We start from the raw sequence: 16,713 nt of genomic DNA, 5'->3' as shown, positions 1-16,713 counted from the left end.
CTCAATACTCAGATCAGTGGATGAGTACATTGATCTATTATAGCTTCAATATACAATTCTTGCACCGTGGTTTGATTATTTGCTGCATTAAGCAAGTTGTGTTTTGTTGTTTGAAAGTGCAGTAACATAAATCCTTTGAGCCTTTGCACTCACATGTCAGAGCATACCCTTCATACTCTGAATGGTTAGGCCTTTATCAAGCATCCAAAACTATAATCGTCATAAAGCTAGATCCAAATAGCCGACAAATGAAATTCAAACAATGCAAAGGGGCTGAGAAAAAAAAGGAAGAACAGCTGTTTTTTTTTTGTTTTTTTATAAATAAATTCCTAAATCACAAACCCACACTCAGCAAAAGACAGAGAGGCTGTCAAGGGGAGCGTGAGAGGGAGGGGCACTGAAGTGGAAGGGGCTCACAGAGAGTGCACTGTTAAAGGACAGAAGAGTGTTAACAGCCAGCATAGGTAGATCATCGGACAAACGCTGCAGCTACAAGTCAGAACAGAAGGAAGGAGTGAGAAACGGATAGGCAGGTTCACAGGAGAGGAGACAAGCGGAGTTTAGCAGAGGAGGGTTGTGGCTGTTTGGGCAACAGGACCTTTGGTAGCCAGGAAGAGGGCAGCCAAGCCTGAGGAGATGCTGTGAGGAAGAGTGCCAAGTGATGGAGCTCGAAGCAGTCAGCAGGCGGGCACAATTAGTCAGGTACAGCAATATGGCATCTTCATTATGATTTATGTCTTATGTAATTCTGAGTAGAATTTGAACATTTGTTATTAAGTATTGCTACAGAGATGTTTGAGTTTATTTCAGTGTTGCTTTATTAATCCTGTATTTCCATTCATTGATAAGTTTACAGTATACATTGAACAAAAAAGATGGCGGTCAAGGTTAGCAGTATTATCTGTCTATTCTGTGGCTGATCTCCCACAGACTTACTGGGGGACTTTTTCTTAGCTTTGCCAAGCTGTGATAGTCCAGCTGTACTTACCCAGCAACTTGTATGCCTCCTATAACTCTTCCCTGTGGGAAGATAAATGAAATATGTAATATACAATAATCTAGTGTCCTGACTTGAGGTTATCAAATTAATAGTTGTGACAGCACCTTACATCACCACTTTACACATCAAGGTTGAACGTATAGTGATGTTTTGGTTGACATTAAAATACACGAGAATGTAGGAGGTATGCAAATGTTTTTGTTGATGGAGAGGGAGGATATTTTATTCAGTATGCTCTGTTTCCAACTTCACATGATGCTCCAGAGTCTTTGGGCACCACAAAGCGCACTCTGTGTGGTAAACAGACCCACCATTTGTCCTTCCCTCAATCCCTCTTTAGCATTTTAAGTCTTCTCCTCCCCAAGAAAGTCACCCCCACTGATTAAGAAGGAGATTTTCCAAATAGTTCACAACACCCACGTAACCCCCAGCGGCTATGAGGTTGTTAGTCTCTGCTCTCATCTCTCACAAAGGCTTGATTATTTTCCCTCATGTCTTACTCATAGAGGATTGTGGTTGTTACCGACGTAGACTGCGGCAGTCTGTGCTTGTGGAGGCTCAGTGTGAGATATTTCTCATGAATTTTTATCTTCAAGTTCATCTGTAATGCTGTTTCATGGGGGTCAACAATAACTGTACAGTTTAGATAAGCTCTAAAATGAAGCTTTCGTAACACAGCTACAACAGGTACATATAAATTGAAGTTGCTGATATTTAGTTTAAATAAGAATATTTTTTTCGTAGTCAAGTGAGTCTGTAAATGAAGTGATTACTTTGTTACATTATACATACAGTACATACATGCATCTATGCATACATAAACTGCAAATACAGCACATACATACAGTAGTGTAGTATAAAAAAATAAATAAAAGTATTGTTTAAAAACATACAAATTTAAATTTAAGAAATACATACAGCAATCAGTTTGGTAGTAAGTAGAAATTTAAGAAAAATACAAAATGAAATTTAAGAAATACTGTGAGTAGCAACTTAAGACATAAAAAAATTATTTTAAGAAGATAGGTCAGATCTAATTTTGCATTGTATATCATTATAAGGGTCTGGCAATGCAATACTAAACACAAGAAATATATACCGCACATCTAGAAAACATTGGCCAAGCATGCAAGTAGCATAAACTTTAAGTTAAATAACAAAGTTTTACTTGAATAACAAAGTTTATTATATAAGAAATATGCTGATTAAACTTAGTGGTCCTGTGACTGAAGAGACAGCATGACTCTACAGAACCACACAAACCTGTGACACAGTTACGCCCACTCCTCCCTACACATTTGTCTTCAACAGCCCACTTTACGTCGCCGGCACGACGCTCTTTTATTTTGGTTCTCTGTCATCAGCAGTCAATGCTGCAGTTCTGCAGTTTGGGACACATTCCAAATCTCGTCTCTCATACCAGCCCGTCCCTGCTGCCAGATTGGTTTTCACACAGTCCCTGGCCCCTCCCTGCTACCACGGCGATGCAGCTGTCACCTGTCAGTTTCGTGGTGGGGATGCGCACCAGCCTGTTGTGGCTCAGAATAGAATTGTGGGAGAGTTTTCGCTGGAAGTGGGAGAGCAACAACACCAAGTCACCAAGAGACGATGAACAGTTGACTAGGAAAAAATCTCAACTATATGGGAATGTGGCAAATGGGTGCTCGGAGGTTTACAGGGTGCTGCTCATGGGAGTGACTGACTGCTTCTACAGAGGGAGACTCTGGTTCAGATTGTATTGGTAAGGCCTCATGTCTTAGCCTCACTCAGAGCAACCAGTCCATTCAAATGTTTAAGCAGAGCTTCAATATAGGGAAGTGTTGTTGAGAAATGGTCACGTAACATCCATATTCATATATATAGTTTTGACATTTTCGTGGCATTAAGAAAACCAGGTGTTAATTCAGAGGTTGTGGTAAACTATGTGTGGATCTTTTATTATGTGATTTCTTGATTGAGCTTTTATTTAAAAATCCATTACAATTGAGATATTTTGTGTATTTGTATATGTGTGTACCACTAAGTAAATACTGAATGATCTTGAATGACGCTATACTCTTATAAACACACCTGTACATGAAAAAAAACTGGTTATAGTTCACGTTAGGCTTTAGTTTGGGTGCAAACACTGATATTTCGGACGTGAAATTTGCATCCAGGTCTAATTACCTCATCTTCCTTTCCTTTTTTTATGGTAGTCCATCTGACTGTTTTTAACTGCAGTTGTAATATTTCTGTTTCATACTGCAGAATGGATGACCAGGACAGAGTAAGCCAAGCATCCAGCGTGGCCACCATTTCCTACTTTCCTGTCATAAAGGTTTGTTTTACATTTGCACATATTATCATTCTGTGCACATGTGGACGGCTTACTATAAAACTGTTGATGAATACAAATGTATATAACTCCCTCTGCGGGTAACAGGAAAGCAATGGAAAGCTACAAACATTTGGGAAAAGATGTCAGGCTGCCAAGAGAGACCCCAACTGCCCTGTGGTCATCAGAGGATGGCTCAACAAAAAAGTAATGTTCCAAACATGGCGTGCTTAACAATTTATAACTTCATCATTGCATGTAGAAGAGGGAGTTAAGCAAACAGCGACCCCTAATGAATCTTCCTTCTGCAGGACAGCTCTGGTTTGAAACTATGGAAGAGAAGGTGGTTTGTCCTCTCCAACTTCTGTCTGTTTTACTATAAAGGTACACAGCTTGTTGCCCAGCCCTTTGTCTGGAATGAAACGCTTTAATGTTCTCTGACTGTACAACAATGCATCTCTTTTTTTCGTTCACTTCATTTCTGTCCCCCGCTAGACAGTAGAGAAGAATCTGTGCTGGGCAGCATCCCACTGCCAAGCTACAAAATCCTGTTCTGCACGCCACAAGAATGCAAGAACAGAAAGTTCACCTTCAAGGTATCAATGAATAACTTGTTGACATTTGATTTGAAGTCTTGCCTTTTAAAGCTGCTGTTGTTGATCACCAAAATAAACTATTCTACAGGAACCTTTCTTACTCCATCTGCATCCAATTAGGCCAAATTAAAGCAAGATTTCTATTTGGGGTTTCAGTATTTTGGTCAATTAGTTTTATCTAGTTCGTTACCTTCAGCTCAACCAAGGATCCTTTATGAGGGGAACAATAACACTGTGAATGCTTTCTGTAAAACTAGGTGGTACACCAGGGAATGCGCTCTTATTTCTTCAGTGCTGACACTCAGGAGGACATGTTGGGTTGGGTCCGAGCCCTCAGTCAGTCTGCTGCAATGGAGCCAAACTGCTCCCTGAACAGGTACAGCACATTGCACTGTGTACACAAGGTGTTATACAGTGAAAAGCAAACATATTTCATGATTGAGCCTTTTTTGTGCTGCATCTCTGATCATTTCAGGCGTTGCTCAAGTTATCAGGATTTCACACAGATGGGTGGCAGCAGTGAATCGGTGGACTTCCCTAAACCCCCCTCTGATGGGGAGGGTCCCTCCCAAAGACACAGGCACATCAGCAGGACTCTGAGTGAACAGAGTCATCTCAGGATGGGGACATCACACTCAGAGCAGAGGGGGAGGCGGAGTGTGCGTCAGAGAAACAGCAGGTTGCCAATTCTGTGTGTGTGTGTGTGTGTGTGTGTGTGTGTGTGTGTGTGTGTGTGTGTGTGTGTGTGTGTGTGTGTGTGTGTGTGTGTGTGTGAATGGCACATATTTAAATCCCAGTGGTTTACTTGACCAAAGAAAGGTCCCAGCTTTGGCATTTCTGTTCTGTTTTCTCTTCAAACAGAACACCCAGCCCGTCTGGGCTTAGCAGAAGAGCCTGTGGTCCACACCAAGAGGAAGACTCTCTTCCTGACCAAAACACACCACCACCCACTCAGACAGAGATGATGCGTTCAGGTTCTTTAACCTCAAGAGGTCAGCTGGGCTCACGACCTCATACACCAGTGGGAAGGGTTGACATTCGACCTCACGATGATTCGGGCATGTTGCCACAAACCCTGTACTACGCACCTGCCTCACCTAACCTGGAGTTCAAATCCACTCCTAACACTCCAGTCACGGAGAGGTGGCAAAACCTAAGCAAGGTCAGGACCTGTTGGATTTATCTTGATCATTAAATATACTCCAATAGCATGGGTTATACAAAATATCAATATTCATTAATTCGTCATTTGTCCCCCAACTTTATGGAAGTGCAATAATTATTTGCTGGAGTAGACCGTTAAAGGAACAGTTCATCCCAAGATCAATTCCCTGTTACCTGTACTTAATCAATCAATATTGTTTTAGTGTGAGTTGTCGAGTGTTAGAGGTATAGGTTAGGGCTGGGCAACATATCAATATTATATCGATATATGACTAGATATCGTCTTAGATTTTGGATATCGTAATATTGTAATATGGAAAACCCTTTACTGGTTTTACAGGTTGCATTACAGTAAAGTGATGTAATTTTCTGAACTTCTGAACCAGACTTACTAGCTGTTTTATTATTTTCCTTTCCCCACTTAGTCATTATATCCACATTATTGCTGATTATTTATCTAAATTCTTATTGTGAAAATATTTTTGTGAAAGCACCAATTGTCAACCCTACAATATCCTCGTAATATCAACATCGATCTATTTGCTCAAGAATATCGTGATATTTGATTTTCTCCATATTGCCCAGCTCTAGTATCGGCCTAACAGTCTGCCTTCTCTCAAATGTAATGAAACTACAGGGCAAAATATTTTTTTTGAAAAACTCCTACACCTGCCAATAGTGAAATGTAAACGTTAATGGCGTCCTCCTCGGCTGAGCTGTAACGTTAGCTAGCTAAGGTGAGCTAGCAGCAAGGAAGACCTCAAGGGGGTAAGCGAGCATCCGCAAAGCGTACCTCATTTTGATGCTAACAAGCCGTCATCTGCCGTTAGCATTCTGTTGACTGCCATTCATTTTGGCGTCACTTTGACAGCGAATAACTTTACATCTGAAGCGTTTAAAGACTCCATTTGTCCATTGTTTATTTCTAAAGAAACACAACAAAGTATAAAAGGCTCCATTACCTTGTATCTCACATTATGGCTTCATAGTAGATGTTTTTATAAAAATAGATTGTGTCATAACCACGCAACTTTCTGTCGCATAGTAAATAAATTACCATATAGTACAGGAGAAGCTCCCAGGCAGTTTCGAGTTTAAGTTTAATTACTAATGTTAACTAGCATTTTAGTTAGCAATAATTGGCCTGTGCCTATGTTATCTCCTTACATATACCTACAGCTACCAGAAGACTTCCAACTTTTCTGACAGGTTGCTCACGTCACATCTACGTCGTCAAGCTCAGTTTGAGGCTGCGCAGTACACTCAGCCATCACCGGAAAAGTGCTTCTAATAGATTTCACTGGTCTCCGTAGAAGTCTGCATTGTGATACAGTTGGCATGTGTAGTTCAGTAAAAAGAAAATAGTTCCTAGATGAAACTGCTCACAACCAGGTCTGAATTATTTTGAGTAACTGGGTCATGAATTCTAGAAAGAGACATTGTTTTTTTTCAAGTGTATTTTTCTGGCACTTTGAGCTTCTTAATTCTAGTGCCATCTAGTTTCATTATATCCAAGAGAAGGCAGACATCTTCATGGCCAATATCTCCAACACTGGGTAACTCACACCTAAACAATCTAGACTGATAAATAGCACTACAGGTATGAGGAAAAATATGTATTTTTGATTTTGGGGTGAACTGTCCCTTCAACATCATTTTATCTCACCAAACATCTCATGTTACTCACATCTTTTTCAATGTTTACAGCCTATACCTACCTATGGGTCTGTCCATCATATCTCAAGTGGGAGACGATCTTTAGGAAAGGTGATTATAGTTTGAACAATACATTTACAGCAAACACCCAGACTAGTGTGCAGCAGTGTACAGCAGCACGGTATGTTTTGTATAACGCCATGTGTTCTCTGTTCTTATCATCCACATACTGTCTCTTCCTTCAGAGTTACTCCACAGGGGCACATGCAGACTTACTGCCCCCTTTACCCCCCTCATCGAGATCCGCACATGCTCCCCACCCCCCACACCACCACCACCACCACCATCATCACCATCACCGCAGCAATTTATCTGTCCGTGTGCTTCCGCCAGCTATGGTACAGCCCTCTTTGCCGCGCCTTGTGTTCCTGTAGTGTCTTGTGTGGTTCAACTTTAAACCTATGTTGTGTTGTTCGTATGTCTCCAAAAACATATTGTTTGTGTGTTGTCTCTAACCATGCAGACTAATTTGTATCGATATGAGAAACAGTGTTTTTGTAGTCCTTGTGATATGTTCTGTGTACTGTATGTCACTGACTTTTTGATGTGCGTGTCATTGTGCTATATTGTCACTAATGCTTATTGTGTCAGTTTTTATTTTTGACTAATAAATCATATATTGTGATCTTGTTTTTATTGTGTGTAATATCTTTGTCTAATTATGATTAGTTTTGCCATGATTATGCTACATAAAATTAAATGCCAAATCTTAATTTTCTGTACAATGTTAAAGGTTGTGGCCTCTGTCTCACCCAGAGGGCTGAAGCTTGTGCTGTGCTCTTTTGAAAGACATTAACATTGAAGCATTCAAGCATTCACCTACATTAAGCGACTGTCAGTACAAAGGATTTCATAAAAACATATTCAAAAATGATCTCATAAAAATTCTATTTACAATCACATATGGATAAAAGCTGGTACACAGGAAGAAGCCATATCAAAAAACACTGTTTTATAATTTAAAAAAAGTACTGTTTAACAAAATGATGCATTTTAGGTCCAGAAGCCTGACCCGAGGGAAATCCCACCAATCAGGCCTCTTGAAAGTGATGCAGACGTGAGTATTGACAGTGTTCTGTAACTGTCACCAGAGTACAGTGCCATTATTTATCATCTTATTAGATGTTTCTCTCTGAGTTTTGATTTAGATTTTCCCTCTTCAGGTTGTATTGACGAGGTTATGTGGGTGTGACAAGCTGCTCCAGTCTCTGTCTGTAGAACTGGCCCAGCTACAGATGGATAAGGTGAGTAATTACAACATAAGACTACAAATGTAAGGCTATTTAAATTACAAATAGCAAACAGTATTGTCACTGGTTTAAGAATAAAAAATAATAAAGACTTTTTTTTCCTTTTGCAGGACAGCGTCCAGTGTGCATTAGAGGTGTCCAGACTGCAGCTGGAGGAGTGGAAAAGTCAGGGGCCCAGGGCCCAGGAAGAAGCACTGACCCAGAAGGCTTTGCTCCAGGAAGAGCTGGTCACAATCCGGGCCAGAATGTGTGATGTATCACTGGTGTGTAATAAGCACGGAGGGCAGGAAACCAGAATGACAATGGCTCTACATGAGTTTATTGGATGTGATATCTACATAAACTGCAGATTCTACTGTTGATTTACTTGTTTTTTGATATTCATTATGTTTTTTATATTTCACAAATCTTCAAATCGTTTTATTTAGGAAATGGAGAGGGTGTGGAGTCAATATGAGAGAATGGAGAGTGAATTGTCAGTTATCCGTTCACACCTTCAGCATGTCTGCAACTTTGGAGTGCCACAGGTATTTGAACTACAATAATGTGCGATATGTGTGTGTTTATAATTTTTAGCCACTGACTTTAAAGTCATAAATGTCTTACTACAAAACGTTAAGGCTTGGGCATCTGGGTAGCTCGCCTGGTAGTGCGCACCCCCTTATGTAGAGGTTTACTTCTCAACGCAGCGGCCGTGGGTTCGACTCCATCTTGCAGCCCTTTGCTTGTCATTCTCCCCTTTCATTCCTTGAGCTGTCCTATAAATACAAATGCCTAAAATGCCCAAAAAATTATAAAAGAAAAACAACATTTAGGCTCAATCATGCCTGAAGATATTTCATAAGTCATGTCTTTTCTTTCTTTCCTTTTATCAGGACCAGTCTCAGGCCCAGAGAGAGCTGTGGATGATGGAGGACATCCTAGCTGGACTAAAGATCAACAGGGATCACTTCCGCTTCCTGCTGGGACTACAGAGGCATCACAGTAAGCTTCGGCTCTCCCACCCTGCCATGCCGAGAGTCTGTGTAGAAGTTTAGACTGTATAATTAATAATGTTATTAATCTCATGTATGCTTCTATGTATGTGTATGTCCTCTTTTTTTATACGAGCTACCCAGGGATGCACAAAGAATTTCAGCCTTGGCTGACAATAAAGTTGTATCGTATATTTATTCCTGTAGAGTGGTAACTGGTAACACACATAAAGCATTGTTTCAATGTTTTGGCGTTCAAATAATTACTTCTTGCTTCTATTTGAGGCCACCATCTCGGTTATGCACATGAAACCTGGCAATAGATGAACAGTGTCAACACCGTGACCTGTACTGTCTTCCCCTTAGTGTTCCAGCCGACATCTCCACATCCTGGATCCCCTGGCTCTCCCACAGAGAGGCTGCAGAGTGGACTGCCAATGGTACGACTCGTTTCCATTGTTCCCTTTGTCAGCGACCCCTGACGTTTGCTTTCTGGTTATAAATAAACGTGAAATTGTTGTCCACTTAATGCCAAGGTTAAGTCCATCCGATGACTAGATCTTTGAGTCCTGCACGTGTTTTCTTACAGTATGGCCACAGCATTTGGTTTTTTATTCACAAAATTGATCTAAATTCCTACAACATATCCTGCTAATTTATTTGTAATGTGAGGGCTTTATATGATCTGCTCTCTTCTTTGGAGTCTAGCTCAGTGAAATAAATACCATAGTTGATCAACAGAACAGCAGGATTTGCAAGCCAGAATTGTCTGTGCCATTTTCTGCCTTCATCCAGATATTTTAGTGACTCAGTTTGTCCGTTTGGTTGTGTTGTCTATCATCATATCAAGACATGCAGTATTAAGTCTTTATTAATCCAGTATGGATGCACTAAGATCTTCTATGATATCCCTTGTGACTATGATCCCTGCAGGATGTGGAACAAGAGCCACCACTTCGCCCACCGTTACCCCAGGAGCTACAGGAAAGCCACCAGAGCAGGGATCAGGGCTGGACAGAGTCCCCTTATGAGGTGTGAAATATAGACATTATCAATGACAAACATTATCAAGGTAAAAATGTTTGACTTGTTTTCCTCTGCTTATGTTTCAGGGAATCTACAGCCACACTGTTGAGCCTGTACAGAGAAGAGGAAACAGCCAGCCTGACCTCCTTAATGTGAAAGCAGCGAAAGACTCGTTTGGTTGGCACAGATATACTCATATAATACACAGTTCATAGAAAGGGTGACATTATAGGGTTTCCACAGGGTCTTAAAAATTCTAAAATTTCAAAATCAATTCTTTAGGCCTTAAAAAGTCCTAAATTTGCTGAAGTATTGTGTTCTACGCTTTAAAGCATTTTAAACAGGTGTTAATTTTCCTACGTTCATGCAACGCTCTTTTTTTTATTCTGTGGTGTTGTAGTTCTTTCAAATATAATTTTGCTGTAGTACGACTACAAATGAGACCAACATGCAACTTATATTGCAGCCAATCAGCTTTTGTGTCATTGGTGGGAGTCTCTTTCGGATTGTACCACAGACATAAAACGTTTTTTTGTTCTTCAGCTATGGGGAAGTGCAAGTTTAGCGATACTGAAAAAACTGAATTTAGGGCTTAGTAGATGTTGTGATAAAGGTCTTAAATTCCATTTATAATGGTCTTAAAAAGGTAGCCTGGGAAAACCCTGATGAACTTCCGGCAAATTTGAGATTTGCTCTGCAAGTCAGTCTGGCCAAGAGCCCATTCAAGCCCATTTCCAATTTTCCAAATCGAGGCACCAATCACAACCGTTGAGGCAGGCTTTACACAATGACAATAGGGCAGCGACGGCAAGCAGCTTTTTTTTACATTCAACGTGACGGCCACCGAAGCGCAGCAACCCATGATGCTGCTGCCGCTGCTGCCGGATTGTTGGTCTGATTGGTTGAAGGACTATCCAATTGCACCCAGAGGCATTTGAGCAGTGTCCGTTGGTGATGCCCCTTTGGAAATGGGCTGTGAATGAAGCTTGCCCAGACCAACTCTCAGTTACAACTGAGAAGGGTCTGGTGTCAACCAAGCTATTAAAAAGGTCTTAAAAAGTCTTAAATTTGACTTGGTGAAACCTGCAGAAACTCTGTATTAATACAATGGCCTGCAGATTTGTATTTTCTAATATTAAACGGTTTAAATAGGTGTTTTATGCAAAAGTATTTTTTTTTCAGAACCCAGCTTTGTTTTGTCTTCCACCCTCATATTTCTATTTCTTCCTGTCACTCTCTCCTCCCACCCATCATCTGACACTCCCTCTATCCTTCTCCTCCTCTTTCCTCTGTTTTCATTACATCTTTAGAATCTGGTTCAAAGTGGATCCCACCAGATGCATCAAACCAATCAACCAAGGTTTGATTCTTCATTATGGCCTGTTTTCTGGTTATAACTATGTCTGGATATATGCAATGTGATCCAAAACACTCCAAAAATAGAAGCAGTCAAAGCGGATTTTTTCCTCATTGCAATCACAGCCAAATTCCAATTCTTTGATTCTCTCATCTTCCTTGCAATTAGGGCATGTTGCAGTGCCTGTTGTAGGCAAGAGGTGGAGGCAGAGGCACGTGTCTCAGTGCAGTTGCTCAGTCTTCTCATATTTGCCACCCAACCCCCCTTTCTCACATGCTCACACACATGGACTTTTATACTGTATATATATATATATATAATTATATACACATATGAACGAACATACAGCTAGCAACCTTATGCATACATACACCTCTGCACAAACACACAGCTGTAAAAATAGCATTTTGATATGCAAATACATGGATTATGGTTCTTGTTTTACCTTTTCTACATGCATATTGCTAAGGTGCAGGGTTCATAAATGACTCACAGCTTATATCTTTTTTTCAGAAGATGAAGATGAGTGAAGAAGAGCAGATTGAGCGGATAAAGAGGAACCAGGAGAGGTTGACCAATAGGAAGAAACCCCCCATACCTACTCCATGTCAAAGTTCAGAGACAAGAGAGGAGGTCTGCCAAATAATTAATGAGTAGGCTATAAGTGACTGAATATATCAATATACATTTACTAATCTATCTTGGTATTTCCTCAGGCCCCCTTTCCTCTAAGGGTGACACGAGTTGTTACAGCTGTATTGCCGTCCTCTCTTATGGCCAGACGGGTTTCTGTTGAGGATCCCCCGCCTGAGCTCGACAACCCACTGCCCGAGCAGATCCCGCCTGAGATGCAGCAAAGATTGGCCGAGCAGAGTAAAAAACTGTTGAGCAAGACACCCAGGCATTTGTTGCTGGAGGGTCCTGATCAAAAGCAGCCCTCAGTAGAGATGCACCAGGATCAGCCCGTTAAAAAGACAAACAGGCAGCAGCTGCATCAGGGAATATTGAGGTCCTCCAAGAAGGAGTCACAGTCAGATGCGAGCAGAGCCGAGCCCACAGAGACCTCAAGGAATCAAGTTGGAGACCAAGCAAGTGTAGGAAATGAATACGCGAGCTTGGACGACAGGGTAAGAAAGAATGATATAAAATTAAAAGAAATCAAAGACATAGTTAAAGCACAGCATATTCAGAAAGATAATACCATACCATACATTTTCTTGTCCATTATAGTTGATATGAAAAATAATTATTGCGTCTCTTAAAATATATATTTCTTTTGTATGCCACTTGCAATTCACATGCAAGTAAATGTACAGTATGTTATTCAGCATAATGACGTTACTTACAGACTCCTTGTTAGGCCTCTAATGAACAAACTACCACAGAAAAAAAATCCCTTTTAACAACAACAGAAATTCATGTTTTAGAGCTGTGGTCTCTGACTGTCCAAACAGAAGTGTCATGTTAAGTAAGTAAAGTATCAAGCTGATAAAAAAAAGTTAGGCCTGTGTTTTGAGTGGTAATGTGACACTGATTGAACAGACGGATGAACGGCCCTCTGCCCTCCTGACCCCTGACATGGATCCTGAGCGCTGTCTGACCCCTGAGCAGCGAGAGGCCAAACTTCGTCGTGTGGAACGAATACGGGAGAGAGTCATAAGAAGGTGGTTGTGGGGGGGGTTGTGGTAATTTTTATTTTTAAATGCATGTACATATGCTTTACATGAAGGTCTCCATAAATTGGTTTGGTATACTGTATCTATCTATCTATCTATCTATCTATCTATCTATCTATCTATCTATCTATCTATCTATCAGCGCAGTCAGACAGAATGCCACAACACACGATCAACTGCCAATCAGGGGGGATGGGCAGGAAGTTCATCAGGTACCCCCTGACACAGCTAGAAAACAAAGGATGAAATCAGGTACGCATTTCCCAATACAAAAATAAATAAGTTAATATCAGTTTGCTAAAATAACACCAAAATTTAATATTTTTTAATTGTGATCACATATTAAGCTAGTTTTTTTTTTTTCTCCAGAAAACTAGCTTTCACTTACCTTGCGCTGCAGCTGGATTCTCAAGATATCACGCGAAAATTGCAGGATCACAAGATCACATAAAAATGCATCTTCTCCGTTACTGTCCCTGTGACTGTATATTTTCTATGTGCAAAACAATAAATATATTGTTAAAAAAAAAAGCATCTTCTCAGGCTTCAAGTAATGCATTTGTCAAATGCCAATCAGCGTCCTGTGAAGAGCTACTGGCTGCTACAGGAGTGGTTTAGGTGTGTGTGATGACACAGAGAGGTGACTGTTTTGTTCAAAGCAGCAATAGCAGCTCCTAAAGAATTAGGTTAGCATAGATGCTGCAATAGCATCAGTTATGTCAGAACTGAATAGTGTTTCTTCATTGAAGGAAGAGCAAATAACAGCACTGAAGGCTTTTCTTAATGGAAAAGATGTTTTCCCTCTTCTCCTGACTGGCTTTGGCAAGACTTTGATAGACAGATGGTTCATCCAATCACCTGTTAGGTATTTTTTCAAAGTGCCTGCCCTTTTCCAAACAGTTTCCAATGATGGCTTCTCAGATGGTTCTGTGTAAAAAAAACATTTGGAGCGTCAGTTTAACCTATTACTGGACATTATCTATTACAAATCTGCTATAGCAATAGAAGTATATAATAAAAGCACACCATATGCACTACCTTACTGGCAAATTCTGCTCTGGTTCCGTTTTTTAGACCGTCGATCCTACGATGGCTACGGAAGCTGCGATCACATCAGAGGACCTTCAGAACTTCATCTTTCTAGTGGAACATCTCAAGATGAAGATGAAAGAGACGGACATGTGAAAAAATCTAAAAGTCAAGTCAAATTTGGGAACAAACCACAACACAAAGTGCACAGTGGAAGAACAGGGGTTGCCAAAACTAATATCAAACGTCCAGCTTCACCCTATCACATCTCATCTATGACTGTCTACCAGAAAGATGGAGGCAAGGAATTTACAAGTTGCAAGGATGGAGAGGAGCAAAAGCTCGAAGAACCTGCCGCCGATGATAATGAAAGCGATTTTCCATCCTCTGATCTGAGAACCAAGTGGTTCCTCTCTACCAACCAGTGGCAGGGGTTCATACCTTTGCAGATCCCTGGCATAGACTCTTTGTGCATTGAGGAGATATCAGACATCGAGAAACAACCGGCATGCTCTGACGATCTGACTGATTTCAATGCGATCTCATCCGCAGTCAGTGAAAGCTTAGAAAAAATGAAAAAGAATCATTCCCTCTTCTATAAGATCGCATGTGACATTAGTATTTCAGACACCGATATTACAAAGAATGATGGGAATCCAAGTGCCCAGACGTCATCCAGGCCAGAAGAAGGAAAAGAACTGTTGATCACTGAATCTGTGCTGGACAAAGCAACCTATAATGTTGGGAGATCTTATAACCAAGAGAACAAGGATTCCAGCCTCCATTTGTCATCAGATGTTAATGAAAATAGTCTCTCAATTAATGATGAACTCCAAGATTCAACCCAGGACAAAGCAGCGTTAAATACTTCAGCCAGTCCAGCAAAAGAGGCTTGTGTGAATGAAGAAATCCCTCAAAAAGAATGTGAAGACACCTCAAGGCAAGACAGCCAGTTGGAAGTTAGAGAAACTGTCCATGGAGCTTCTGTTCAGGACACAGCTTCTGATCAGGCCCTGGATGAATATACAAAGACGAGAGAAGAACAAAGTGGGGAGAAAGAGTCAAAAGACAGGAAGGTGGATCATGAGATAGGTGAAAAGCCGAAGAAACGTCGTAGTTTAAGTGAGGAGAACAAAGAGACCGTCCAAGAAGGAGGCAACAACCACTCGATCACTCCATCCAGCTCTGTGTATGAGGGCGGAAGTGTGATTCGGAGTGCCTCTTTCCGGAAAGCACGAGTTACAGTATTAAGGACAAGTTTGTAGAGGCAAGAATTGCAAAGGCTTAAGGGGCTTAAAGTGCTCATATTGTGCTTCTTGGCTTTTCCCCTTTCCTTTATTGTGTTATATATCTTTTTGTGCACATTATAGGTTTAATAAGTGAAAAAGCCCAAAGTCCATCCCAAAGGGACTTACCATCACCAACAGAAAACACTGTATATATATATATATATATATACAAACGTGCGTCACTTTGTAACACCACTTTGCTCACCTAGTTGCTAGCATGGAACTCCCTCATGCTCTGCAACTGACTAGCAAGCAGTACTTACTGCGCATGTACGACTCCCAACAAAGATGGTAGCTAAAACAGAGAGCTCAACACACAGGGTGAAAAGACGATCTGCAGTACAACAAATATATGGTGTTTTCTGAAAATTAAACCACAGAAACCTATTCTGGTACAAAATGCAATTATGAACCTGAAAATGAGCATAATATGAACACTTTAAATAAACGAATTTGGGAAGGACAAGAATACAGTTAAGTGATTTATAGTAAAGTAAAATGTTTGAGAAGGACGTTAAGTGTTTGAAGAAATGTGGACCTTATTTTGGATTAGAAATGGTAAAATGGGAACATACAATGTCAGGAATAGTCATAATCTTTGGTAAACTTGAACATTTCCATTATACATAATATATGGTTTGAAATGGATGCAGATATAATCAAAAGTCTTACGAATATTTCAAGAAAACAAAAACCATGTGTGAAAATGTAGTGTTGCTCTTGAAGTTGATAGTAAACACCAAATACCTTATGTATAGTCAAAAACATGCCAAGTATTTGAGGTTAACTCTTTCATTCCTCTCAAAACATGCATCTAACATGACAGAAATTATAAATGTGATTGCTGCTTGCGGATGGCACCATAACCCTGTTTTTGTCACTGTAACAAAATGTGTTTTGTATCTCAAATATCCTGATTAATAAACATGTTGTGCGCTACATTGAGACACCAACTCCTGCTTTACATGTACAAGAAACACATTAATGTTCTCTCATTTCATACATCCTTTTTTTAATTGCTCAATAAACGTCTCCCCTGGGTGCTTGCCTTGGTTCTGCTCTCTGACAAGCCCTGATGCAGAATTACACAGAGCCAGTGAAAATGCCTTTGTCACTTTAAATCCTTGCTGTGTCTCAGTCGATGACATCATTGTCTGAGAACACATTACATCACCCTTCCCAGGCTCTCTCTCTTAAAGACAGCATCACCTTATGTTTACTGGGCTACACACACACACACACACACACACACACATTCACACTTACACACACAAACACACATACACAGATCTGCTTATCTGTTTACAAATCCAATATCA

At 40.5% G+C, this 16,713-nt stretch overlaps 1 protein-coding gene across 6 annotated transcripts; it reads left to right on the top strand.

Moving 5' to 3' along the window:
* Window positions 1-417: 417 nt before the first annotated feature.
* On the top strand, window positions 418-16,435 carry si:ch211-234p6.5 (pleckstrin homology domain-containing family A member 4). Of its 6 annotated transcripts, none has more exons than XM_039789336.1 (24): window positions 418-702; window positions 3,251-3,320; window positions 3,426-3,524; window positions 3,629-3,701; window positions 3,813-3,913; window positions 4,171-4,289; window positions 4,389-4,592; window positions 4,775-5,075; window positions 6,785-6,844; window positions 6,979-7,131; window positions 7,791-7,850; window positions 7,957-8,037; window positions 8,154-8,306; window positions 8,472-8,570; window positions 8,919-9,027; window positions 9,384-9,457; window positions 9,951-10,049; window positions 10,130-10,220; window positions 11,354-11,403; window positions 11,914-12,033; window positions 12,117-12,527; window positions 12,943-13,064; window positions 13,219-13,328; window positions 14,151-16,435. In XM_039789336.1, exons 1-24 carry the CDS (start codon window positions 662-664, stop codon window positions 15,368-15,370), a joined length of 4,020 nt encoding a protein of 1,339 aa, XP_039645270.1. In that variant the 5' UTR covers window positions 418-661; the 3' UTR covers window positions 15,371-16,435. The 6 variants fall into 6 exon arrangements, with proteins under 6 accessions (XP_039645270.1, XP_039645274.1, XP_039645275.1 ...); XM_039789340.1 differs by having other exon boundaries at window positions 13,224-13,328; window positions 14,151-14,284; XM_039789341.1 differs by lacking the exon at window positions 14,151-16,435 and adding an exon at window positions 13,446-14,140 and having other exon boundaries at window positions 13,224-13,328.
* The last annotated feature ends 278 nt before the right edge of the window (window positions 16,436-16,713 follow it).

This window comes from Perca fluviatilis, chromosome 21, assembly GCF_010015445.1.
Source record: "Perca fluviatilis chromosome 21, GENO_Pfluv_1.0, whole genome shotgun sequence".
In the NCBI taxonomy this organism is placed as follows: domain Eukaryota; kingdom Metazoa; phylum Chordata; class Actinopteri; order Perciformes; family Percidae; genus Perca; species Perca fluviatilis.
The sequence above is the reverse complement of the archived record's forward strand: the minus strand, read 5'-3'. Positions and strand labels throughout refer to the sequence as shown.